The sequence below is a fragment of the Gopherus evgoodei genome, chromosome 14 (assembly GCF_007399415.2).
Source record: "Gopherus evgoodei ecotype Sinaloan lineage chromosome 14, rGopEvg1_v1.p, whole genome shotgun sequence".
NCBI lineage: Eukaryota > Metazoa > Chordata > Testudines > Testudinidae > Gopherus > Gopherus evgoodei.
The window spans coordinates 10,598,758-10,624,793 of NC_044335.1; the positions used below are offsets into that span (position 1 = coordinate 10,598,758).

At 37.8% G+C, this 26,036-nt stretch overlaps 1 protein-coding gene and 1 long non-coding RNA gene across 2 annotated transcripts in view; one reads left to right on the top strand and one right to left on the bottom strand.

Moving 5' to 3' along the window:
* Window positions 1-22,929, bottom strand: part of LOC115635112 — a 30,220-nt gene extending 7,291 nt beyond the window's left edge. Inside the window, exon 1 of the long non-coding RNA XR_003996529.1 lies at window positions 22,844-22,929. This is a non-coding gene — a long non-coding RNA (uncharacterized LOC115635112). The remainder of the gene's footprint in view (window positions 1-22,843) is intronic.
* Window positions 1-26,036, top strand: part of SYCP2 (synaptonemal complex protein 2) — a 66,094-nt gene that overhangs the window by 9,950 nt on the left and 30,108 nt on the right. The window contains exons 6-25 of the mRNA XM_030533403.1: window positions 1,853-1,938; window positions 2,890-2,978; window positions 4,201-4,235; window positions 4,932-5,074; window positions 5,152-5,204; window positions 8,688-8,733; window positions 8,975-9,070; window positions 9,948-10,008; window positions 11,066-11,214; window positions 14,069-14,143; window positions 15,405-15,560; window positions 17,214-17,313; window positions 18,615-18,790; window positions 20,616-20,717; window positions 20,812-20,890; window positions 21,009-21,066; window positions 21,330-21,466; window positions 21,584-22,008; window positions 22,665-22,789; window positions 24,300-24,336. Coding sequence (XP_030389263.1) covers window positions 1,853-1,938; window positions 2,890-2,978; window positions 4,201-4,235; window positions 4,932-5,074; window positions 5,152-5,204; window positions 8,688-8,733; window positions 8,975-9,070; window positions 9,948-10,008; window positions 11,066-11,214; window positions 14,069-14,143; window positions 15,405-15,560; window positions 17,214-17,313; window positions 18,615-18,790; window positions 20,616-20,717; window positions 20,812-20,890; window positions 21,009-21,066; window positions 21,330-21,466; window positions 21,584-22,008; window positions 22,665-22,789; window positions 24,300-24,336 — 2,228 coding nt within the window. The remainder of the gene's footprint in view (window positions 1-1,852; window positions 1,939-2,889; window positions 2,979-4,200; window positions 4,236-4,931; window positions 5,075-5,151; window positions 5,205-8,687; window positions 8,734-8,974; window positions 9,071-9,947; window positions 10,009-11,065; window positions 11,215-14,068; window positions 14,144-15,404; window positions 15,561-17,213; window positions 17,314-18,614; window positions 18,791-20,615; window positions 20,718-20,811; window positions 20,891-21,008; window positions 21,067-21,329; window positions 21,467-21,583; window positions 22,009-22,664; window positions 22,790-24,299; window positions 24,337-26,036) is intronic.

Here is a 26,036-nt window from a genome sequence, read left to right on the forward strand (position 1 = left end):
TTTTTTCCTGTCTGATCAAAGGCAGATCCCATTAGGAGGTGCTGCAGCCTTGAACTATGTCCTTCAGTCATTCACTCAGCTGGGCCTCATAGCTAACTATAAGAAATCATCTCTCATTCCCGCACAGACAATAGAATTCATAGGAGCTGTATGCAACTCCAAAAATGGCAAAGTCATATGTTTCTGAAGACAGATTTGTCTCATTAGTTGATAGTCACCTCAGTATCAAATTGAAGCCAGCAGCGACAGCATGGAACTATCTCAGACTTTAGGTCACCTATCACCCTGTACCTGATGCTGCTTGCCAGGCTTTACCATCATCTATTACAAGCCTGGCTAAAGTTGGAGTATTGCCCTGTGAGATATCAAATGTACATGCAGATTGTTGTTTCATCACACAGTCTGTCATCTCTGAACTGAAGACCCCACTCTGACCTGCAGAAATTTGAGAAAGGGGTCTTTCTCCTATAAAGACACTGATCATGGATACATTGGAGACAGGTTGGGATGTGCATTTTGCCACCTCTAAATACAAGGAACTTGTTTTCAAAAGGATATGGCTCTTCACATACGTGTTCGGAAGCGAAGAGTGATAGCATGGCATTCTATCCTATCATGTGGAATTCCACAATGCAGATTCTCACAAACAACACATCTGCAGAGTACTCTAAGCAAGCAAAGAGGTGCTGCCCCTCACCCCTGTATCAACAGGTTATCAGATTATGGATATGATGTCAACAACATGGAATAACTCCAAGAACTCTTCACCTCCCAGGAGTCAACAACAATCTAGGAGACTTTCTAAATAGACAATCCATGACCAACTGCAAAGGATATCTGAAGAGCTCCATCATCAAGCCAATATTTCACCAGTGAGGCAATTCAATAATATTCTGGTTTGATAACAATGACAATGTGGAATGTCCAGCCTTTTGTTCTAGGGCAAGCATGAGCCCTTGATCTGACGGTATGAGGAAGGTTCTTTTGTTCAAGGTCTCATGTATACCTTTCCAATCCCCTTGACTCCCTGAGTGACATACAAGATCAGGCAGGCTGTAATGGTACTAATCCTGATGTCTCCATGTTGGCTGAGACAATGCTAGTTATTTTCTCCACGTCTATTTCGTCTCCTATGCAATTCCAGCACAAAAGATCCTACTGCAAAGTAAGATGCTTTCCACAAGGAAAACACATTCCTGTAAATGGAAAAGGGAGGAGGGACAGCTCAGTGGTTTGAGCATTGGTCTGCTAAAGCCAGGGTTATGAGTTCAATCCTTGAGGGGGCCATTTAGGGATTGGGACAAAAATCTGTCTGGGAATTGGTCCTGCTTTGAGCAGGGAGTTGGACTAGATGACCTCTTGAGGTCCCTTCCAACTCTGATATTCTACAATATTTAATCTGGACAGCTCAACACAATCTTGACATGGTGAAGGCCCTTATTCCAAACACTCTGGACTATATTCAGCATTTAAAATATTCTGGTTTGTGGTCACTCTGCACTCTGAGGAAATGCACAGTGCAGGCCTGGCCCACTACTATTTAAAAGGTTCTGAGCTCATGTTTGTGGGGCACATGCATATCTAGAGTTGAATCCACACAGCTGACATCAAAGAATCTCATATATAAGGTAAGCAGCCATTCTTTTTGCATTTTAACTGCAATATATGGAATTTAAAATGTCCGTACACTAAATATCAGCAATCTTGTGTGACTTTGGAAAGGAATTATTAATATGGACTGTTTCATTGGATATATAATAATGCTAGACTTGTGAATACTGTTGAAATGTGTGCAAAACCTCTTAGTTCATGGATAAACTGGTTTTTAACTTTTTTTTTCTTAATTGATTAGGTAAAATACAAACATTAGAAAGCTTTATACTGAGAATATGTACCCTTGTTGCCGATGTAAGAATCAATGTTTATATTCAGCAAGAGGTAAAAAAAAAAAATTAACCAACATTTTTAATAGGCATTTAACAGAAGATTGTGAATTTCCTTAGTAATTTAGCTAGACAGATGTTGTGAAAAGGGGAAGAACAAAATATTTGTAGAAACATTTAATGATCCTTCCATCTCTCTAAGAATGTACAAAAGTTTACTTGCCTAGACTAGAAATTCCATTTTAGGCAATAAAGTACAAAGTATATGCTATTTGTCATACAAATACTATGGTGATAAACATCATATACAAGCATATAAAATAATATTCTATATTGCAATTGCCAGGAATATCTCTCTTTAAAGTCTGTTAATGTAAAATGGTTAATGTAAAATACTGTATCTGCAGTATACGGTATTTAACATAATATGCTTTCATGCCAATAAAATATCTTGGGTGAAATCGTGCCCCCGTTGAAATCAATTGGAGTTTTCCCATTGATTTCAGCAGGGCCAGGATTTCATTCCTTGGGTATGAAACTATTATAAAATCATTACCTTTTATAGAAAGACACTCTCCATTAAGGACTAAATTTTCAAAAGCCCAGCCTTTTTTATGGATACAAATTGCCCACATTTGTTGCATCCATAAAAATTGCAGATAATTTTTGCTCCAGCAATGAATTGCAGGCACCCTGATTAACATCAGCAAGTCAGGATGCTGGCCTTTTAAGTGCTTATATCAGTGTCCATGTTAATGTAATTAATTGAAGTCCAATTGTGTTAATTTGGATGTACACTAGTGTAACTAAGATCGGCACCTGTCACTCTTTTTTATTTTGCTTTGTGTCACAACCTTTGTTATTTAAACATGTTCTTTTCTACTTAATATGTTGTAAACCTATATCACTGTAGGCCCACAATGTAATGAGAGAATAATTTTAAAACTTTTTTCAAAAGTTTAATAGTGTGTTTCTTTGTAAACATATTATTTTTTCTCCTCCTTAGGCTGTAAGAAAACTTAATTCAATGCTTGATACCATGCCTCGAGAAGCCAGAAAAAAAATTATTTCCACAAAGGAAATGTTCCTTGTCATGTAATTAATCAATCTTTTAATATACTTTTTTATATGAATATATTGTTTACATAGTTGTGAAGAAAATTTGTTACACCTGACTATTTTATTGGATCCATTTATCTGTACAAATATAAGCTCTATTCAACCCATGATTGCCTTCGTCACTACATAGCACATGGAGACTGCACTTTAATCCATGCAGGTAATTCTTCCTTGGATGCTCAGATCTGCCCTTCTCTCAGTCACAGCTGAGTCCACCTCACCTGATTGTCCTAAAATAATTGGTTCTTGGGACTCACTTCTGAGGAGTCTTTACAAATGCACTGGTTGGCGGTAGATTGTTCATCCAGGGAAATGTCTTGAAAGGTCTGCATAGCCAAAAGAGAAATCTCCAGGCTGACACGTCAGAAACAGAAACATGGACCTGTCATCCATGAAGAAAGATCCATGGAGTCTGTGAAAAAATATTGTAATTTCAGAGGAGTGGAATGTGGAAGATAGAATGAGGCTACCAGCGCCTTTTTCACATGAGTAGACCTTCTCCCTGGGGAGGGATGATACTGCTATATAGGATCAGCTGACCCCCTCTCCCTCGCACACTTGCCCTAGGTGGATTTGAAGTGAGTGGCCCTTCATTTCTTCCCTCAGCTACAGGTTTGCTTCTGGTTTCTGTTTTTAAAAACATCTCAAGCATGTGGGACTTTTTCCAGTTTCCTCTGGTGGACATGGGGTTGGGGATTTACTGTGGCTCTAAAGTTTTTTTGCAGAGCCACAGCAGAGTGGCAGAAAAAGAAATTTGGATTGCAAGTCTAAATCTTCTACACAATCCAAGTTCTTAAACAGAACAGGGAGTAACACCAAATGTGGAGTGGGAAGCAGGAGGCATGGCGAGTTCATTTCTACGGTTCTTCACTACCACCCCCAAAGACTCAGAACAAAACAAATGCATCTAAAGGTCTTTCACATGCAATTAAGGATGCTCACTAAACATTTGGCCTGTAAATTCCTACATTTTAAAATTACTAATTTGTCTGGAGCCAAAAACACTGCTGTTTCATGGATGATATATTGGCCCCGTTGACATCAATAGCAAAACTATCAATGAGTTCAGTGAGACCAGGATTTCACTCCATATTTTGAAAGTTATTCTCTCTGATGCCAAGAGAAGCTTTTCTTATGTACTTCTATATTGCCATTTTATTTGAGTCAAACTGAATCATCTACATTGTTTATTTCACAGGAATGATATGGGAAAGAGAATTTTAGATGCTGGAGGTAAGCACAGAACCTCACTTAAGAGGTTCATTATTAAACTGTTTAATTACTTTGATGTTATATACCCATTAAAAACCCTGGCAATAAAAAAAGACAAGAATATATTATTCAGTCATCTGAAAAATGTATTTTTCAGAATGGCAGCTAAAAATGGCACATATGCAGTATTAATATACATTTAGAAATTTTAAAGCATTTGGAGTATTTTAGGCATTTATATATATACCAGCTCTATCAGTCCCTTCTGGCCTTCTCCACCATAGAAGTTCCAAAATGAATTGAAATAGTGTGGACCTTTGAGGACCATTATATGCCAGCACAGGTTAGAGCAGACGTCTGGCAGACAGTAAGCTGGTATACAGCCACCTATCATCCTTTCACCTTCCATGTGTGTTGAGTGCTGTTCTGGTGCACCTGGGGATCTAGCCTGTAATACTTATTTTTTAATAGTAGTTTCTTTAGCAGCTTTATAGCCGTTTTTGTAGGACATCACTGCATTATATGGTGGCATTTTATTTAATACCAATGTAAGAACATCTAAAATGTACTTTTAGTTTCTTTTTAAGTTGAAATAGCTTTGTTTTTTTTTTATATAAGACCTTATATTCAACAATATTAGTATCTGTTTCCTACATATAAACTTTTAAGTTTGGCATTGGATTTAATAGTACTGTTGCTGTAAAATGTATGTTATAGACTATGACTTGCAAGTAGCCATTACTGAGGCTTTATGCAGAATGACATCAGAAAAACAAAGAGGAGAACTGGCACGCCAGTGGTTTTCTATGGAGTTTGTGACCAATGCATTTAAAGGAATTAAGGACTCTGAGTTTGAAACAGTAAGTCATATAAAACACTAATTATTTTCAGAGAGAGAAAATGTTACATTACTTAAAGGTTTTCTGCTTCTTAATAGGACTGCAGAAAATTTCTTAACCAGGTGAATGGAATGCTTGGAGACAAAAGAAGGTAAATGAGTATTGCTAAAGGAAAGATGTTTTCGGGTTGGAATTGAATGGCTATTCAGAAAGAAAATGTCAGGAAAAAAATCCTATTTTAATGAATTCTGAGCTACAATAATATTAGCAGAAGAACATGATGCTGCTCTGTTGCAAAAACAGCCAAGGTGCCATGCACAACTATAACATTTTAGAATCAATAAATAGCAAATATAATGAGAAATGCTGAAGAGTTTGGTATATGTTCATTGTTGTTATCTTTTATAACTAGATTCTGGGTTTATAAAATTCCCAAATGTGTGTTTATAAAAAGATAAATTCATAGATTCATAGACTCTAGGACTGGAAGGGACCTCGAGAGGCCATTGAGTCCAGTCCCCTGCCCTCACGACAGGACCAAATACTGTCTAGACCATCCCTGATAGACATTTATCTAACCTACTCTTAAATATCTCCAGAGATGGAGATTCCACAACCTCCCTAGGCAATTTATTCCAGTGTTTAACCACCCGGACAATTAAGAGCTTTTTCCTAATGTCTAACCTAAATCTCCCCTGCTGCAGTTTAAGCCCATTGCTTCTTGTTATATCATTAGAGGCTAAGGTGAACAAGTTTTCTCCCTCCTCCTGATGACACCCTTTTAGATACCTGAAAACTGCTATCATGTCCCCTCTCAGGTTTCTCTTTTTCAAACTAAACAAACCCAATTCTTTCAGCCTTCCTTCGTAGGTCATGTTCTCAAGACCTTTAATATTCTCGTTGCTCTTCTCTGGACCCTCTCCAATTTCTCCACATCTTTCTTGAAATGTGGTGCCTAGAATTGGACACAGTACTCCAGTTGAGGCCTAACCATCGCAGATTAGAGCAGAAGAATGATTTCTCGTGTCTTGCTCACAACACACCTGTTAATGCATCCCAGAATCATGTTTGCTTTTTTTGCAACAGCATCACACTGTTGACTCATATTTAGCTTGTGGTCCACTATAACTCCTGGATCTCTTTCTGCCATACTCCTTCCTAGACAGTCTCTTCCCATTCTGCGTGTATGAAACTGATTTGTTCCTTTCTAAGTGGAGCACTTTGCATTTGTCTTTATTAAACTTCAGCCGGTTTACCTCAGACCATTTTTCCAATTTGTCCAGATCATTTTGAATTATGACCCTGTCCTCCAAAGCAGTTGCAATCCCTCCCAGTTTGGTATCATCTGCATACTTAATAAGCATACTTTCTATGTCAACATCTAAGTCGTTGATGAAGATATTGAACAGAACCGGTCCCAAAACAGACCTCTGCGGAACCCCACTTGTTATATCTTTCCAGCAGGATTGGGAACCATTAATAACTACTCTCTGAGTACGGTTATCCAGCCGGTTATGCACCCACCTTATAGTAGCCCCATCTAAATTGTATTTGTCTAGTTTATCGATAAGAATATCATGCGAGACCGTATCAAATGCCTTACTAAAGTCTAGGTATACCACATCCACCGCTTCTCCCTTATCCACAAGACTCGTTATCCTATGGAAGAAAGCTATCAGATTGGTTTAACATGATTTATTCTTTACAAATCCATGCTGGCTATTCCCTATCACCGTACCACCTTCCAAGTGTTTGCAGATGATTTCCTTAATTACTTGCTCCATTATCTTCCCTGGCACAGAAGTTAAACTAACTGGTCTGTAGTTTCCTGGTTGTTTTTATTTCCCTTTTTATAGATGGGCACTATATTTGCCCTTTTCCAGTCTTCTGGAATCTCTCCCATCTCCCATGATTTTCCAAAGATAATAGCTAGAGGCTCAGATACCTCCTCTATTAGCTTCTTGAGTATTCTTCAAGTTAGAGTTGTTAGGGAATAATTATTTTGAGAAATACATACAAAGAGTATTACAGTTTTTAAAAATAACTAAGAAATAAGAAACAGAAGTGTTCAGTTCTCTATCTTTGGTGCAAGATGAATGGAAACAAGGTCATATATGCATTGTTTGCAATCACATTCTTCATGTCTCTACTGCAAGATTCTTAGTCCTGGAAGAAGGTGCCTCTCTTAAGTACTGTGGGTCTGATTATCACTGATTCCAATAGACCTATACCAATTTACATCAGCTGAGAATCTGGCTATGGGTATTTATCCCGTGATTCCTTTTTTTAAGGGTATTTTTAGACTGAGATAATGCACTAGTCCAGGATGATACCTATTGAAGAGGTCAGACCTAGCAGAGGTGAAGAAATATAAATATATGTTCAGGGTACTCCACATGTCATTTTAGTCTCATGAGTTGGCAGGATGGTTAAGTGATTGTGTGATATGCTCTCATGTCAAGGGTTTACTCAGTTCTTATTTTAAAATTATTGCAGCCAAATTCTGTTTTTGCTTAAATTGTGAGGATGCATTGTGGAAAACTGGAAAATAGTTATATTTTTATAAGTATCATATGCCCCTCATTGTATGTTTGTCATATTATCCTGCATGAATGTGTAGTTAGAGGAAAGGAGTTGTTTAGGAAACCAGGCAGGAAAGATAAAACAATGGCCTCAGTGAGGAGCTGCTCCTCATGCAATAGCCAGATTTATAGCCGTGAAGAAGGACTCTTCAGATCCTACTCTGGCAGCCGGGGCAAGATCCTGGAAGATCAAAAGACCTGACCACTTGAAAAGGTGCCACTGCAACGCTCGGAGGAGTGGTCAGCATGTCATGAAGTTGACACAGGAAGTTTGTGTTGCAGGCTGGCAGAGACTGATTGTGAGCCAGGATCATAAAATCTTAAAAATGTAGAGCTAGAAGGGACCTCAAGAGGTCATCTAGTCCAGCTCCCTCACCAAACAGAAAGCAGGCTACAATTTGATCTCCAAGAGAACAGGAGACACCAAAGCTAAGTCATGTCTACCTAGGGGCTCAAGGGGAACACCAAGCCTGGACAAGACAATATGTGTATTGGTCTCTTTGTTACTTTAATCCACTTCTCTAAGCATTGTGTACCTTTTGGTAAAATAAATCATACTTTGTTCTGGAGAAGCTGCTTCTGTGTCACTACATAGTATTATTATCCAGAGACTGCCAGAGGAAAACCCTTCGAGATGCCAAGCCCATTGGGCCAGCTAAGTAACATGGTTGGCAACCAGAAGCAGGATGTAACCCAAAGATTGTGTCAGAGAGTGGTTGGGCCATGGGGCCCCATCCCAAAGAGAAGTGGAGGCACTAGCCTGTCACTTAAAAGAGATGCACTTGGGGGACAGGGAAAGAGGCTCTCAGCAGCAGCAGCCTATCCAGGGACTGTGACGTATAAATGTAATTTTTAATATTTTTAGAGTGCAATTTTTGAATGGTCAACCTTCCTGGACTATCCCACTGATTGTTTTCTACTCTTTTTCTCTGAAGTAGAAATTTTTGGTAGAGGGGAGGAGAACTAACCCATTATTTTTATGTTGTTCTAGTCTAGGTATAAAATAATGTAAATAATTTTGCAAAAACATTTACTAGATATTTTTCTTTTAGAGTTTTTACATATCCTTGTTTGTCAGCAATCCTTGATCAATATGAGGTAAGTTACAACTTCATTGTGAATTGTATAGATTTTCCCTTAATACAACTGATGTATAGTTCTGTCTGTAAGTAGAGAACAAATGGGACTACAGAGAGAGTAAAAAAAAGATTATTTTAAAGTGCCATACAGACATCTTGTATGTATTTAAGGTTTGTTTAAATTACCTACTTTTGTGTTATAATACATTATTTTGAGAACCTCCTGTTCCTCCTAAATTAATTTTTAAAATATATTTTAGCTACAGATACCTTTGGATGAAAATCTTGAAGAATTTTGGATTGATTTTAATGTTGGTAGCCGAAGTATATCCTTCTATGTTGCAGCAGATGATGAAGTAAGCTAACTTTCCTTGACCATATGGAAAAATATATATATTTTTCAAACAAAACAATCAGCCTGAAAAGAGATGTTCTCAGCACTATTGTGAAATTGGAGAGTGAATTGCAAACTAGTACAGTTCATTTTAAAATAAGTGCTAAGTGGAAATGCATAGATGGTATCTCGCTTATTCTTAAAACAGAAATATTAACAGAAAATGAATGGCAAGTACCAATTTACGGCATTATTCATTATTGTGGCCCACATTTTGTAATATGTTTATACACACAATTTCCTGTGCAGTTCTATGCCTAAGTTGTTTGAAAATCTGTTCTTGTGTGTCTTCATTCAAACAGGCAGTGGCATTACTAAACGTTCAGCCATAATACATCAGTTCAACTTCAGTTGGGATTCTTTCACTTTCTAAATCCCTTACATTTTTGTACACATTACATGTGTACAACTTCAGAATAGTAAAAATTAAAGGCTGTTAAAACTAAGAATTTCCCTTCTGAATCTAATTTGCAGCTGTTCATTGCTGAATGAGTCTGCATCAAATGTTCTAGTTTCATCTTTGGAAATGCCACTCACACTGTTGCCAGATATCATAAGTTCTTGTACTGATGAGTCTGAGCGTTCAGATGTGAGAAATATCTTTCCTTTTATAGAATTTTAGTTTCTGCATTTCAGCTCCTTCGTTCAGAATACATTCTTTCCATTCATTCCAGTTTGTTCTGAATTGATGGATTTGAAATCTCAATAAAAAAAAACTGTCACAAATGTCTTGATGTTCCAGGATGTTATAGTTAAAAAATAATTGTAATAATGCACATTTACATTTAATTAATTTAATATAAGTTTTTATTTTCAAAACATCTTGTTTTTTGTTTGAGGATCATCAATGGGAAACAGTCAGCATACCTGAAGAAGAGGTAGAAATGTACAGTATTGAAGGTATTGACACACATGAATGTATTCTTTTACTCCTGAATTATTCTGTCTACCTAACTATAAATTAATTTTGTATTGTGAATTACTCTGGATCAAATCCTAAAGTCCTTACTCAGTTCTTAAATGAGCAAAATTCTCATTGCTTTCAGGAACTTCAAACCCTTGCATTCATATGGGTACTGATTTGTCGTTCGTTGCGCAGTTGCTCTGCAAAATGCATGCTTAATTTGCTTGTGCAGTTACCACAGCTGCATACATATTTTGGGTGACTGTCCACAAGTGGCTAATTATGATTTCTTTGCATAATTAATTATATTTGGACATGCACATTAAATATACAGTTTTGACTTATTTTAAAATGTTATAAAATTACTTATAAACATATATTAAAGAAAAGCCCACAGCATGAAAGAGTGATGCATTATACATTATAAAACTCTTTGAATCCTGATTTATAAAATTATTGCAAAATTTTCGAAAATATAATAGTATTGCAAGGATTTTATTGGGAGAATAAAATTAAATTGTTCTGCTATTATGGTTATTGTGAAAGAGAAAATAAATATTAATTGGGCTTGATTTCTTCAGGGCCTTGTAGTTACTTAAATCTACAAAACGGGTGCAAAATGTTATCAGATTGGAATTCTCTACTTATGTACAACACTGTCAGTATTTTACACCTATTTGTCATTTTACAGAGGTGTTACCAGCTACACTAACTTCAAGGCAGTGGATAATCTGGCCTTTTTTCCAGAACATTACAAAAAATGTAAAGAATTAAACCATTCTTTCTACAGTACTTATTAATTAATCTGAAAATGCAGTAAATATATTTTTAAAGAAATTTTTGAAGGTTTAAAGTACTTTTATTTGTTAGAAAAATAACTTTTTCATACAGTTGAACTTTGAATTGTTTCATTTAAATACAATCCAGTTTAGATTTGATTAGAGAGCAGCAGGTAGGCAAATTGAGAACTCTACATTTCAACTGAGTTTTGTGTTCTTTCAAGTGCTAAACAAGAAGTGTTTGAAGCCTAATGAATGCTTCATCTTTATGCAGAAAAAGAGTCAAAGAAGTTACTAACAATAATTCTAAAAAATCCAGTAACTGTGGGTAATCAAGAAGGGGAGCAAATGTTCCTATATTTTGATCCTGTCTTGGAAATCATGGAAGTGGCCCGAAAGGTTTATGGTGCAAATAAATGTAAGGTAAGACTGAAATTTTCTTCCGCTTTCAGCATTTTCTGTCCAGCTGGAACAAAAAATTCCACTGTGGAACTGTTATTTTAAAATGGTTTCTTCATTGATACTTGTTCTGTATTGAGATGGTTGCGAACATTTTCACAATAGATGCTCCACCATTTCCATTGTAAGCTTTTCTGTTAAGGGTTAACATCTTTTAAAATATACTACAATTGAATTTAATGAGCTATAATGGGAGTTTAATTGGAGATGCTAGAGGTTGAGACGAAGATTTATAGTATTGTGTGTCTGAAAAAATGTATACAATTATTGGATGCATGCAAAGGCAGCGAATGCATTCACATGGACACTTAACTGTGTGTTTACCACTGTTATGAGCACAACCCTAGTAATTGTGCATGCAAGCTAGCAACTAGGTAGTGTCTTTTTGTGTGTCCTTTTTGAACAGGGACCTTTTTCCATTCTATTAATCTGGGACTGAATTAATGTTAAACCAAATAATTAGTTTAATTCAGAATGTAACAAGCCTTCTTCTGACTCTGTTTACAAATCACACAGAGACCCTTATGCTGGTTCAACACCCTGTGCAGTTTATTTATAATTGTATCCCACCATAACTAGTGCCTTTACAAGCAGGGAGAGAGCAGTCTCTCTCTTCCTCTCACTACCTGCTTTCTCCCCTTTTCACTTCCTTCCTGTGTCTATTTGCGGGCTCTGGCTAATGGCTTAATTAGTCTTTCTGCCATGCCCCATCCACAAATTAGGCACAGGTCTGCCTTGTCAGCTCCAATCTGCTTTGCCTGATTTGAGCTGCTGTGAACAGAGTGCTGACTCTGGGTTTCATACCTAGCACTCTGTCACACAGGAGCAGTACAAACCTCTGTATACAGTATGCCTCAGCTCATTCTGATCTGGAGGTGCAAATCTAGTTCACTCTCCATGCTATTCAGTCTCTGCCATCTTTACTAAGACTAACATCAATGATCCCAGTCATGATCATTTTCTTTTTATTATGTGGACACCTGTCTACTAGGAATTACACTACGATCTTCAATTTATTTCACATAGGCTATAGAACAACAAAGAGATGCTAGCTACTTTTAGTCACTACTGCCCTAGATCTGATATCCCATGTTATGATATTTTCTCTTAGCCAGCCAGTCCTTTCCCTACTTCCAGGCATTTACAACTTGGCCTAAGAGTTTGCTGTAGACTAAAACCAAATACACAAGCTCTCCATCTGGAAGCAAATTTTTAAAGTAGTTCTCTTCCAAAAGTCTCCCCAGCTGCCAAAACTTCAGGCTAAAACAACTAATGAGGAATTGAGCTTCTTATTAATGAACAAAAGTGCTCATTATCTCCATTGATCAGGATTAAAAAAACATAATGGGCTACTTTTTGCTAGTCAGAGCTGGAGCTTTATTTTTCAGTGTTGATTTTTTAATTCATGCACACAGGCAACAGTGGAAGGGCATATTTCCAGAAATACCTGATTTATGAGGCAGTAGCAAAGCTATAAATATTTACAGCATCCCCAATCACAGGCGCCGACTTTTCAAACTGCCAGGGGGTGCTCGACCCCAGGGTATGCCCCAGGCTCTGCCCCCACTCCACCCCTTCCTCCAAGGCCCCGTCCCACTTCTCCCAACCCTTGCTTCCCCCCACCATGCCTCTTTCCGCCCAGTTCCACCTCCTTCCCTGAGCATGCCCCATCCCCACTCCTCTCCCCCCCCTGTCAGCCTCCCTGCACACCACGAAGCAGCTGATTGCAACAGGCAGGAAGCACTGGAAGGAAGGGGAGGTGCTGATCCACGGGGCCTGCCGGCAGGTGAGAGGCACTGGGGGGAGTTGATGGGGGGGCTGCCACCCACCATTTTTTCCCTATTGGCGCCTATGATTCCAATTACATGTTAACCTTGCCTAATCAACTTCATAGGCTATACAGATTATTTAAATACAAACAACAATTTGGAATCCCTGTGGTGAATTTTTTTGGTCCGTTTTTGTTTTATTTTTTCTTAGATAAGAAAAGGCATTTCTAAAGATTCCAGAGATTCCTTCTGAACTTCATTCTCATTCTTTTCATTGTCATGTATTTCAGTGTACCACATTTCTTACAAGTGAATGTGGACCAACATCCTTGCCATACAAATAATGGACCATATTGTCCCATCCTTCTCTGCAGATGGAGGGAGTGAAAGCAATCAAATCCTGGTGGGGGGAGCCTCAGTAGAAAACAGTGCTGCTTTGGTGGCTTTCTCTCAACTTTGCAAAAGTCCCTCTGTAGGATTTGGGATCCTTGAGTTGAGGCAGAGAAAGAATGGTACAACAGATGTTGTCTACATCACCTCTCCCATAACGTAGCGGGCTTTCTGTGAACATAATAGTGATTCTTTAGCAGGACATTAATGAACCTCACCCGCCTCCATGATGCGGAACATCCCATAAGGGGAATTCTAGTACCAGTGGCTTCCAGAGGAATCACTGACAGCACAACCACACCAGGAGAATTTGCTGCCAAGGAGCCAGCAGTTTCTGTGACCCAAAGCCATTGTGGGACTCCACATAGATGGTCATGTGCCTCTGGATATCCTAAAATTTGATGGTTTGAAGAATTTAACTCCCTATTACTTGTGTGGATTAGCAAACTGCTTTTCCCTGAGCGCCATTTGATGGAAGAATTCATAATAAATTCATCTGGTGCAAAGTTGAAGTCTTTTCCCCTATGTGGGAGTAACCTCTGTTGAGGATTATATAATCCTGTGAACTTAATGTTTTAATTGGGATTCATATAAAAATATGAGAAAATTTAGATGGTAGAGCAAGTGTATATGTTACATTAATTATTTGTGTTTTGTAGGGATTTACCAAGAAGCAAGCCACATCAGTTGCCAAAACATCAGTTCATATAATTTTTGATGAAAGTGGATCACAGGTACGTTACACAGTTCTGGTTGGGAAATTATTTTAATCATGAGGATTTTCAGACCCAAACCATGTGTCTTTTCTGGGGCCTTACACAGTTGAGAGAAGCTGCCACAAATGGTGAATTTTGTTAAATGGATTTCTCTGTTGGTTATAGCGATCATGATCCAATCTAAAGACATTTAACATGTATTTCTTGTATGTTGATGTTCTCCAATAGCCAGCAATTCTCTTGTTTATTAGCCAGTTTGGTTGTTATAAATCACCGTAAGAACAGAGGGGCTTTTAAGGCAGATAGTAAATGGTTGGAAAATAGATAAACAACTAACATAACAAACTTTTTTTATTTTGTTTTCTTAAATAGAAATCTTGTATTTATTTTATCAAAATGCTGCAGCAACATGCAAATCATAAAGCTGTTTCGACAAAATCTATGCAAAGAAAACACACTGAGTGGCTATGATAACAATGAGTATGATTCAGGAAACTGTCCATATTCAGGATAGCACTTAGATGTTTTCCTGAATAGGAATGGACTTGAGCACATGTTTAAGTGTTTTCCAGAATTGAAGCCGCTAGTCTTCCACACTCCTTAAATTTCCCACCAGTGGCAGCAATGGTGGGAGTTATGCTATAGACGAGGCTCCAAGAAGCTGCTGGCATTTTAACAACTAGGTTGTCTAACACTTTTTTATAACTGGCCTATTTTTATAACTGGCCTATACAAATATGGTGAGTACCACTGACATACACTAATACATTGTTTGCAATGTTAGCAACACTGGAAAATTTTAGGAGGAAAATGTAGTATAGACAAGACCAAAATATACAGATGTAGTAAGAATACGGGGAACTGCAGAGGAAATCATTAAAACATTCTGAGTCAAGAACTTTGAAAGCAAACCAACTGGAGTAGAGTTTTTAGTGTCTCAATTCATTCTGTATTTTTCCCTTCACTTTTTTGTGCCACATTCCACATAAACCGCTACTCACCTTGCATGTAGGAAGACAATCGTGAGAGAAGCTGCACTGGTGGACCAGAGTCACATACAAAAGATTGTAAACAGTGATTAATCCTGCAGCATTAATTAGGGCTTGTTCTTGTAAACTGTCCCACTTGTCTAGTCATACCGCATGTGAAAAGTTTAACTGATGTTAACAGGGCTACTATTTAAGTAAGGTTTTGTGGAATTGTGGGTTTTTTAAAATTTATTTTAAAATAATATATTAAATATTACATGTGATGTCATTTTCCCCAAAATACTGAGTAGATTCTTGTACCAGAAAGTCAATTGTCACCTTGCTTGAAAGAAAAATCAAGAATGGAAGGGAAATCCAGTAAGTCTGTAAAACAACAACTTCCTGTACAACAAAGGAATCAGAATGAAAAAACTAACCAAGACAACTGCAAAAATATTCAATCTAAGGTAAGTATGTTTATCAAAACAGAAATAGTTTAGCATAAATAAAAATTAAATTAAATTCTTGGTTATAGAGCCATGACTAATATATTGTAGTTACGCTGCAGTTCATAGACTTCAAGGTTAGAAGGAACCATAATGATCATCTAGTCTGACCTCCTGCACTTTATAGGTCACAGAACCTCACCCACCCACTCCTGTAATAGACTCATAACTTCTGGGTGAGTTACTGAAAACCTCAAATCATAATTTAAAGGATTCAAGTTAAAGAGAATCCACCATTTAGTCTGCTTTAAACCAGCAAGTGACCCATGCCTCTTGCTACAGAGGAAGGCAAAATAAAACCCCAGGGTCTCTGTCAATCTGACCTGGAGGAAAATTCCTTCTCAACCCTAAATATGGTGATCGGTTAGACCCTGAGCATATTGGCAAGGCCCACCAGCTGGACACCTGGGAAGGAATTCACTGTAGTAACTCAGAGCCCTCCCCATCTAGTGTGCAATCTCCAGACATTAGGAATATTTGCTACTACCCTGCTGCAGAATGGCTATGTGCCACTGCAGGCAACCTCATCATTCCATCCTCTCCATAAATTTATCAGGCTGAGTCTTGAAACCTGGTAGGTTTTTTGCCCTCACTGCTCCCCTTTGAAGGCTGTTCCAGAATGTCACTCCTCTGATAGTTAGAAACCTTCATCTAATTTCAAGCCTAAACTTGATGATGCCAGTTTATGTTAATTTGTTCTCATGCCAACATTGGTACTTAACTTAATACTAATTATCACTAAGCTATATAATTGAAGGTTAACCATCTTTCTGAATTTTTAACTTTTTGGTTTAAAAATTAATACAATAGAAAATGTTATTTTTAAATAGGCCCCTTGCAACTCTGAGAAGAATCTTTAGAATTTTTTCTTAATTTTTTAATATATTTGCATATCCCATGGTAGATGGAAGTTTAAGTATATTTTAGCCCCTTGCTGGCCTGTTAATAACCTTCAGTATTAACATTTCTCCTTAGAGTCAGGTTTCTCTCTCTCACACATACACTTGTGCATGCATACACCCCCACACAGAGTGCAGCTCTAGGTGAGCATGTGAGAAGCCTGTAAAGAGGATCTGCATCCCTTGTGTATGCAAAGTACAACTCTGTATGGATCTTCCTGTGCATAGGTGATACTGTAAGCTAGGCCATTTGAGGAACAGAATCAGTGAATTTGTGAGTGCATAGGTCCACTAGTCATTATTCCACACGGTGGTTCTGCAGCCTTAAAGTTACAAATATAGCAACTGAGTGGCTCTACTGCTTCATCATAGCCTACTTGATGGATTCTGACACCAGTGGAACTCCTTTTAGTCAACCAGTTACTTGTGCTGTGTATTGAGAAGAGGATTTGTCCCTTGCTGAATTACTTCAGAAAATCCCAACGCATGATCTCAGTTACAAATTACATGCTAATTAAAACTCATTATTTTATGTCACATTATTCTCTTAGTGTTTGAGAAGTAAAACTTTAAACACTGCCATCAGCATAGGGTGCAAAAACTGAGATACTAATAGTTAAAATATTGAATGACTTCAAGAAATATAAAAAAACCCACAGTGTCCTAAGCTGTGGTATTAAAATGAATTGTTTGTTTGTTTTTTATGCATTTCAAGATTACTACGCCTACTAAAAGGAAAGTGTCTGAAGCATCAGTGATTGTCCCAGGTACTGGTAGACTGCCTCTGAGGAGCCCATTGGTATTTGTCAATACGTGTAAGTTGGTATTTATTTTTAATGATAAAAATATGTTTAAAATCGTTTTTGTACTTTACTTGTAATTTAAATTTAATTTCTTTACCCGAGGCATTATGTGCTGATTGTTAACACTGCCAAGAGAAAAACTTGCATTATGTTACCACAATCAGGCATGAACTATGATATGTTTGTGAAGCTGGAAACAAGGCTAAAATGTTAATCATTGGATTTCCCCAGCAAATGCATAATCCTTAAGTTTCTATGCCATACTACTCAAAGACCTGAAGAGATTCTGAAGTGCAAATTATAAGGAACTCTACCACCTTCGTTGGCATATTAAGTATCATTGTCAGGAAACTCAAATATAAATAAGTGGCATTTCATAAAGATATTGGGCAGCATTTTCAGTAATGTGTACAATGTCTACAGCAATCACAGTGAATCACATTTGTACACCCATCAACCAAACTTTACTCTTGTCTTCTTGGCAAGGCACCTCATCAGCTTTGTCAGAGTCATTCAGCAGCACCTTTTCCCTAACACTTTTTGTGTGTCTCTTCAAGAACAATCTGACTATCTTGCTCACTGATGAGGTGTGGGAGCACTGCAGGTCTGGGTAGAAGAAACCAGGTCTAGAACTGCTTACATTCTCTTCAGAAGAGAATCACTGCTTGAGGAGGAAGTGGGGGAGGACCTTTCCCTAGTCATTCCTGGCTCACCTCCAGGATCTACCATCTTCCTACTGGCAAACCCACTAGCAGTCTCCCATCACTTGCTCCTTTCCCTTTACACAGAAGCTGTGTAGGAGAAAGGCCAGTAAGAGTTCAAATGTGACAGGAGAGGAACTGGTGGTTGAGGAACATTCATTGACTTAGCTTTCTCACAGAATCCCCTTAAATGCACAGTATCCTCATACTATGTATAATATACAAAGCTAAGTTAAAAGAATAATGAAGTTGCAAAACCAAGCTTTCAAAAATTAGGAAATGCCAGAATGGCAACCTTTGGTTGACTCATCTGTGCATATGCATTATAATAAAGACTTTAATTACATGATCAGGTGCTCTTTTTCACAGGACTCATGCCTCTTTCAGTACATAGAATCACTATCTTCTTATCCAGTAGTGTAGCTTCCTTAATTTCACTGGCAGTATTTTTGATTTTCACTTGTATGATGTCAGAATTAGGCTAAAATTGTTTAAAACTTTATTAAATGAATGTAGTGATGAGAAACAACCTTTAAATGTTGCGATGCCACTGGGATCACAATAATTTTAATGGACAAAAGTAAAATTAACAAGTCTCTGGTTTGTTTTCAGCAACTCCCCGAAAGGCCCGCTTTAAACTGCCTTTGCAAATGATGAGCTCTTCTGAAAAAAATAACATTACCAGAATAACTGAGAGCGGAATAAAGAATTTAGATCTAGAGCATACAGGGCCACGTATATCTTCTATAGCTGACTCTTTTAAAAGGCGTAATGTTGCTGCAGAAAAAGTAAGTTTTTAGAAAAGAATAATCCATTTTCATCTTTTCTTTTCTTCATAATACTTATTAGTTTCATCAGGTTTTGTGCTGATACAAAAGTGGTCTTGTTGATCTCCATTTTTTTTCTCTAAATCCTTTTTTCCTCTAAATCCTGTCTTGTTTCAGATTCACGCTTTCAGCTGGCTAAAACTGAGCAGTACTCCTACTGGCAAACAAGGATACCTATAAAATTATGCTTGCAGTTTTATCTGTATTGGTCCCAGGATATTAGAGAAACAAGATGCGTGAAGTAATACCTCACCCACCTTGCATCTGTAAAATTATTCTAAGATCTGCATTTTATATCTTAAGGCTGACCATACCTACTCTCACCCTCTGGCAAACTTGCTTTTTCCTTTCCCATTCTCGTACACGATCTGTCAATCTTTTATCCATTGTAGTCTCCAGTTCACTGAGTGTAATAGTCCCATATGCTATAGTGTTCAAAGGTTAATGAGCTTTTTTGGACTAATAGGATAGTTTTACATTACTGACATTTAATACAGAAAACATTTACATGCATTAATTTTTAAATTGCAAAACAGACTTTCTTTGAAGTGAACACATTTTTACTGCAAAGTTTCAAGGACAATGCGAATCTAAAGAAATGGAGACGATAAAGGTGTGGCCTATTTATATCCAGCCTCTACCTCTGCAATGCTATCAAAACACAACCAAAAATTTTTAGTGCCAAATTTTTAGACAGTTTAATTGTCCGATTGTGTTTCTACTTTGTGAACACAATTACTGCAGACGTTTGGGCAAATCAGATAGTTGAATGATCAAATGGATTAGGCTTGTTTCCATACACCCGGGGTAGGCAACCTATTGCACGCATGCCGAAGGCGGTACGCAAGCTGATTTTCAGTGGCACTCACACTGCCCGGGTCTTGGCCACCGGTCCGGGGGGCTTTGCATTTTAATTTAATTTTAAATGAAGCTTCTTAAACATATTTAAAACCTTATTTACTTTACATACAACAATGGTTTAGTTCTATATTATAGACTTCTAGAAAGAGACCTTCTAAAAACATTAAAACGTATTACTGGCACGCGAAACCTTAAATTAGAGTGAATAAATGAAGACTCGGCACAGCACTTCTGAAAGGTTGCCGACCCGCTATATACAATCTCTGAGTTTGCATGAGCATATTTTGTGCATTAATTTAATTGTGCACCTAATTCTCTGGAAAACCATCCCTTGAATGTTCAACTTTATTAAAACTCACTGTCATGAAATATTTTAAGGAACAAACAATAGCATCATCTACATCTGTGAAATGACATTGTCTTCATATGGTATCATTGACATTTCTGCAAACTGATGGCCTGGCCCAAAGCCTATTGAAGTTAATGGAAGCACTCCTGTTTATTTCATTGTGCTTTGGATCAGACCCTGAAACTAAAGGTTAATGGGGTTGCACAGATTCAGTGAGTATTTAACCTGAAGACACTGGTTTTGCACTGGTGTAGGTGAGAGTATAATTTGCCCTAAAGAATCTCTCTTACTGGTGTGAGATGAAAATATCTCAGTTTGACTGTCAGAACCATGTTGAGTTTGTGGGGCTTGAAGGTGGAAAAACATCTTTTTATTTCTATTTGAGCAAATGTCATATAGAAATTCCCGAGACACAATGAATATGTAAAAATGATATTTTGGGATTCCAAAGCAATTTTTCAGGGTAGAACCATGCTGTCTGAAAAACATTTTGTAAGAGCCAGAAAAATAGTTTTCCAAAATTTATTCTTTAATAGTAAAATTACTTACTTAACATGACTGACTTCTGCTTTTTAGGTTAGAGATGGCTCTGTACTGGACAATGTATTTTGTGAGACTCAGCAGAATATCAGCAAAACAATCAGAAATGAGGCAAAACTCCCTGAAAAGATTTTGGGAGTCATTATTTTCTAATATTTAAAAAGAACTTCTATTCTAAATAAAACATATTTTTGTATATCTCCATGCCAATATATTCTTTGTAATTTTTCAGCAGCATATGTCAGCTGAAAAAGTTTTGGAAATGATACAAAATGAGGCAGACAGTGAGACCAGCCAAAAACAAACACTACGTAAGTATTTCTGCAAATTTTGACAATGATATTTTTAAATCATTCTGTTTTCATATTTTTACAAAAGAAACTGAGAAAATTAATGTTTAATATCAAATTTAATATATCTTTCATTTAGATGATCTATTAGATATTGTTCCCGATTCTCAGCCAGTAGGCAGAAATGACAAACCTTTGTAAGTATTAAAAAAAATGCTAAATAACTGTTTGTTTTATCTAAAAAAACACCACCACCTTTCAAAAGCTATATGTGCAAGTATTGCCAAAGACAGAGTGTTTCTGAGATTTTGATAATGATCTCCAGAGATCTCTTCCAGCCCTACATTTTTATATTAACATTAATTAATCAGCAGTGTTTTTATTTGTAAACCTCTTACATTTAGCAATACTGACCAAATTTCTTCAATTTAGTATAAATAAAAAAGGATTATTTTTGTAGATTGCCTGGTCTTTTGGAAAGTTCTGCTGATGAAAATAAAATCTGGAAAAAACATGCATGCTCTGTACCTGAAAAGCTTATAACAAAGTGTGACAAGCAGAAGAGAAGTACATCATCAGGACATACATTCCAACAAGGTTAAGCTTATGCCCTGTTAGTAATAAGTTTTTATGAATGGCAAATTAAGTTTTTTGTAGTCAACCTTTTTTTACAAGTTTTTATCTTAAAAAGATTTTCTTTTTTGTTTGCATTAGTTCCTGTTCTCAGTGAAAGAGCTGCCAAACAAAAAGCTTTCTATTCAATATTTGAAAGTACTTCTCCAAAACAACAAGTTCAGAGTAGAAAAATATCAAAGAAGCAACAAAATGAAACCGAAAAACAAGAAGAAAACTGCATAAGACACAGAGGACAAACATCAAACAGTTCTATCCATTTAGAACAGAAAATACTAACTACAGAGGCAAAAGAAGTTCCCACCACACCTGAAACATCTTTTAAATCAGTTCATCCAACTAAAATGACTGAAAAATCTCTGGGATATTCAACGAAATTAGTGTTGGCCAGAAATTCTAAGGAGGAAGTTGATGTTTCTTTTAGAAAAGGGACTACAAATCATAAAAAATCTGAGAAGGTGATAGATTCTCATTTTGGTTCCTCTGACTTAGCAATAAAGGGAATGGTATAGTTTCAGTGTTCTCTCTACCATATTTTCAATATTTCATTGTATCCACAATAGCATATTTTTAATCCTATTTATTTCTAAATTTGTTTATCATTTGGTTTACACTAATGCAGATGAATAAGGGGTCTACCATATTTTCAAATGTAACTCATTTGTATATATGTTTTGTACTGAAAATTTAAAATATTAATCTGTTTTGATTTCAGGGGGTTCCTTTTGTTTAAAAATATGAACCAGTCCTTTGTTCTAGTGACACTTGTGACTGTTACAATTTAAATCAAGATGCCTGGTGAAACATCACAGTGCAAGCCCAACCCTATTTAAATATTGGATCAGAGATAGGATTTTAAACTTTGTCCATTAAATGTAGCTGGCTTACTGATAAAAGTATCCAGATTGCTGTCACTTGCATCGAAAGCTGTGGTCATTTTGTAGGGAAATTTCTGTGAAGGCTTCCTTACATTGTTCAAGTAGAGGGGTGTGATTTTCTTCCTCTGGAAAAGCTGCCCTCAAGCCTGATGAATCCTGAGAGATCCATGGGTGTCGAGTGCCAACTACATGGAGTCTTTGTACCCAAACTGCAGCTCTGCCCTTTTATTGTACAAAGTTTACTTTCAAAGTTAACAGGTTACTTACAAAGTCTGTTGTTACAGAAAGCAAAATCTAAAGAAATGGCTGAAACAATAGAATCAATAATAAGTAAAATCAGTGACAGATATAAACAAAAGGATGATATCGAACATGCAAGAAAAGCAAGAGAATTTTTCTCTAATAACAGGTATAGTATAAATTGTTTTCTCATAATAGTTTGAACAGCTTGATTGTGACTTACTTCCTTGTGCACTTGCAAAGAAGAGAGAGCACATAAAGCCTCTATGCAGCAACTCCCAGTTTGAGTAAGGATTTTGAAGCCAGCCTCTCAGCCCAGGTTGATAGACTTGGTCTCCTCTAGGGCTCTAAAAATAGCTGTATAGATAGAGCCTGAGCTCCAGCCTAAACTGCAATTTTAAAGTGCTGCCTCTACTTCTATTTTTAGAGCACTAGCAGAGGAACTGTGATGCTCAGAGTTCCTTTAAAGACTACGATAGTTTAGTTGTATGTAAACTTAATCACATAAAGGTGTGATCTTTAGAGATGCTTAACCCCTGCATCTTCGATTGACTTAGTGGGAGCAGTTGTTGCTCAGCACCTTTGAGAAGCAAGTCATAAATCACAATTTAAATAATTTTTATAGTTATCTAATTGTGAACAAATGCATCAATATATGTTGTAAAATTGGTTATGAAAATTATTTTGAAAAATGAAAACAGTAAAACAAAATAACTTGAGGTTATACTTATATCATAACTCATGATATTTGGCAGTTATGGGTTTGTAACTTAGTTCATTTTAAGTGCTATTTGTTTGCAGGCAGTTCCTGCCCAGCTCTCCCTGGAATTGGTTCTCTTCTGCTATGCAGAAATGGAGAATGCTAGGAATTTGGGGGATTGGAATGTGTAGTCACTGGTTCTGTGACTACGCAAATTTTCAGTACTACCTATCCCAGTATGTTGGGGTGCAGATGTTGCTGCCTGGGGATTAAAAATTCTGGGACAAATTTTTCACCAGTGTAAATGGGTGTAACTCCCCGCTACTGTATCAGTTTACACTGCAGAGAACTGGGCCTTTTGTTTCTAGTGCAGCAAACCTACACAAAGAGCAGTGACTTGGGGTAAAATTTTTAAGAGCCTAACACACTGAAATCAATGGGAGTCTGGCACCTAGCTGTGTCTGAAAATCCCTCTAGGCTCTTATGTATATCTAGGCACTAAAATACCTTTAAAAATCTGACACTTAGGCTCCATGAAAATTTTATTCATAGGCTCCTAAATCACTTAGTTTAAAAATTTTATCCAAAGCATTGAAAGTCAGTGGGACTTTGACCCTTATAGTCTAATTCACTTTTGAAAATGAGACTTAGGCTTAAGTCACTTAGGCTCTTTTTATAATTTTATCTTTTGAGCTTTGTGCAGTAATGAGAATTTGGGCCTATTGGAAAAAAATTGAAGTTGCCTGGATTTGGCTTATAGTTGTGCAGTTTATTTGTAGACTACGTTCTAAGTTACTAGAATTTTAAGACATATTTTTACTATATAAAGTCACGTTATCTTAGAATCTGTTATTGAAGAACTCTGATACACTATACAAGCAAATATTTTCTTATCTCGTTATGGTTTTCATTTATATTAGTAATATATTGAACACATTTTTGGTATGCATTTGATGGTATTTGATTTTTTTTTTTTTAGATCATGTTTAAATAAGTCTGGTTTCAAAGTCAGTAAGGTACATTTACTGTTTGTTTTTTTTACATAGAAATTTCATCTGAAAGTTGATATTATCTACTAGAAACTACGATAAAATCTTGTTCATCATAGCACTTTTCATACTTGAAATATCTCAGTGTACTTTAGAAAGCAATGAGGTATAAAATGATATAAAAATATGGCAGTTGGTAGATGCTCCATAATAGTTCCCTAGCATTCCTGAATATGAAATCTCTTCTTTAAAAAGGACTGTTTGCCAAGTCACAGGGTTTATTCTCAGTCATTTTAAAAAATGATAATGGACTATTTAATTTGCATCTCCATTGGATATCCAAGAGTGACAGGCGTATGGGACCATAATTTTAACGTCCCATCCAAAACTGGTACATTGCTGCACCTACACACCTTATTTCTTCACAGCAGTGTCAGTTCATGTGTTGGTGTGTTTTTATAGCTATTCAATAATGCTTAATGTGATTCCTTTATAGTACCACCTATAACAGAAGTGAGCAAACTACAGCCCACGGGCCACATCCGGCCCGCAGGGCCATCCTGCCTGGCCCCTGAGCTCCTGGCTGGCCGCGGCCGTCCCCTGCCTTCTCCCCTCCCCCTCAGCCTCAGCTTTCCATGCCAGCAGCGCGGCTGGCTCCGGCCGGGCGGTGCGGCTCAGGAGCAGATTTGCCAATGAATGCAGGGTGCCCTAGCACAGGCCCCCCCAACAACAGGGGGACCCAGGGACGGGCACTCAGGCAGCTCAGCACCAGCGCACTTTCTGCAGGGGGGAGGGGCTGCACTGCAGGGGCAGGGGAGCGGACGGTGCAGGTGGCGGGAGTGGGGGAGTGTGGGTGAAAGACTCAGGAGGAGCACTGGGCGGCTGCGCAGCCGGCTGGAGAGAAGCAGCACTTTGAAGGGGAAACTGGCACTTCTCTCCAGCTGTGCAGCTGCCCCTGCTCCTCCAAGTCCTCCGCCCATGTTCGCAGGGCCACATTCTGAAAGGGGTTGGGGGGGGAGGTGAATGAGGGAAGGTTTCAGGGGGGCAGTTAGGGGCAGGGGATCCCAGGAGGGTGTGTCAGGGGACAGGAAGCTGAGGGAGTTGGATAGGGAGTGGGGTCCTGGGGGGCAGTTAGGACGGAGATCCTGGGAGGAGGAGGTCAGGTGACAAGGAGCGGGGGAAGGTTGGAAGGGTTGGGGGTTCTGAAAGGAGCAGTCAGGGGGTGGGAAGTGAGGGGCAGGCTGTTTGGGGGGCACAGCCTTCCCTACTCGGCCTTCCCATACTGTTTTGCAAACCTGATGTGGCCCTAGGGGCAAAAAGTTTGCCCACACCTGACCTAAAATAATAGTGACTGATGCTTATATAACACCTATCAGCTAGAATTCTCAAAATTCATGACAAATTTTACAAACTAATTTCATGGCAAACTGAGGTGTGAATCTATCCCACGGTAGCCTGCTGCACACTAATTGTCTGTGTCCCTGCAGATGTGCAGTAAAAGTTCTTCAAGTGCTTGTTCATGTCGATTCCAGTCAGGTGTGTGTGCGCATACACGTGCTTTAGCAAGCGCGTTCAACTCCAGTTGTTTGTATATCATTAGTTTATCTTAGTAGTTATTGATTAGAGTTGTTGGGGGTCTCTACTGCCCTTCCGACTCCCCAGAACCATGGTATGCCACAGTCCCTGGGGTTTAAAAAACTGTGGTCAACACGAAGCACATGCTAAAG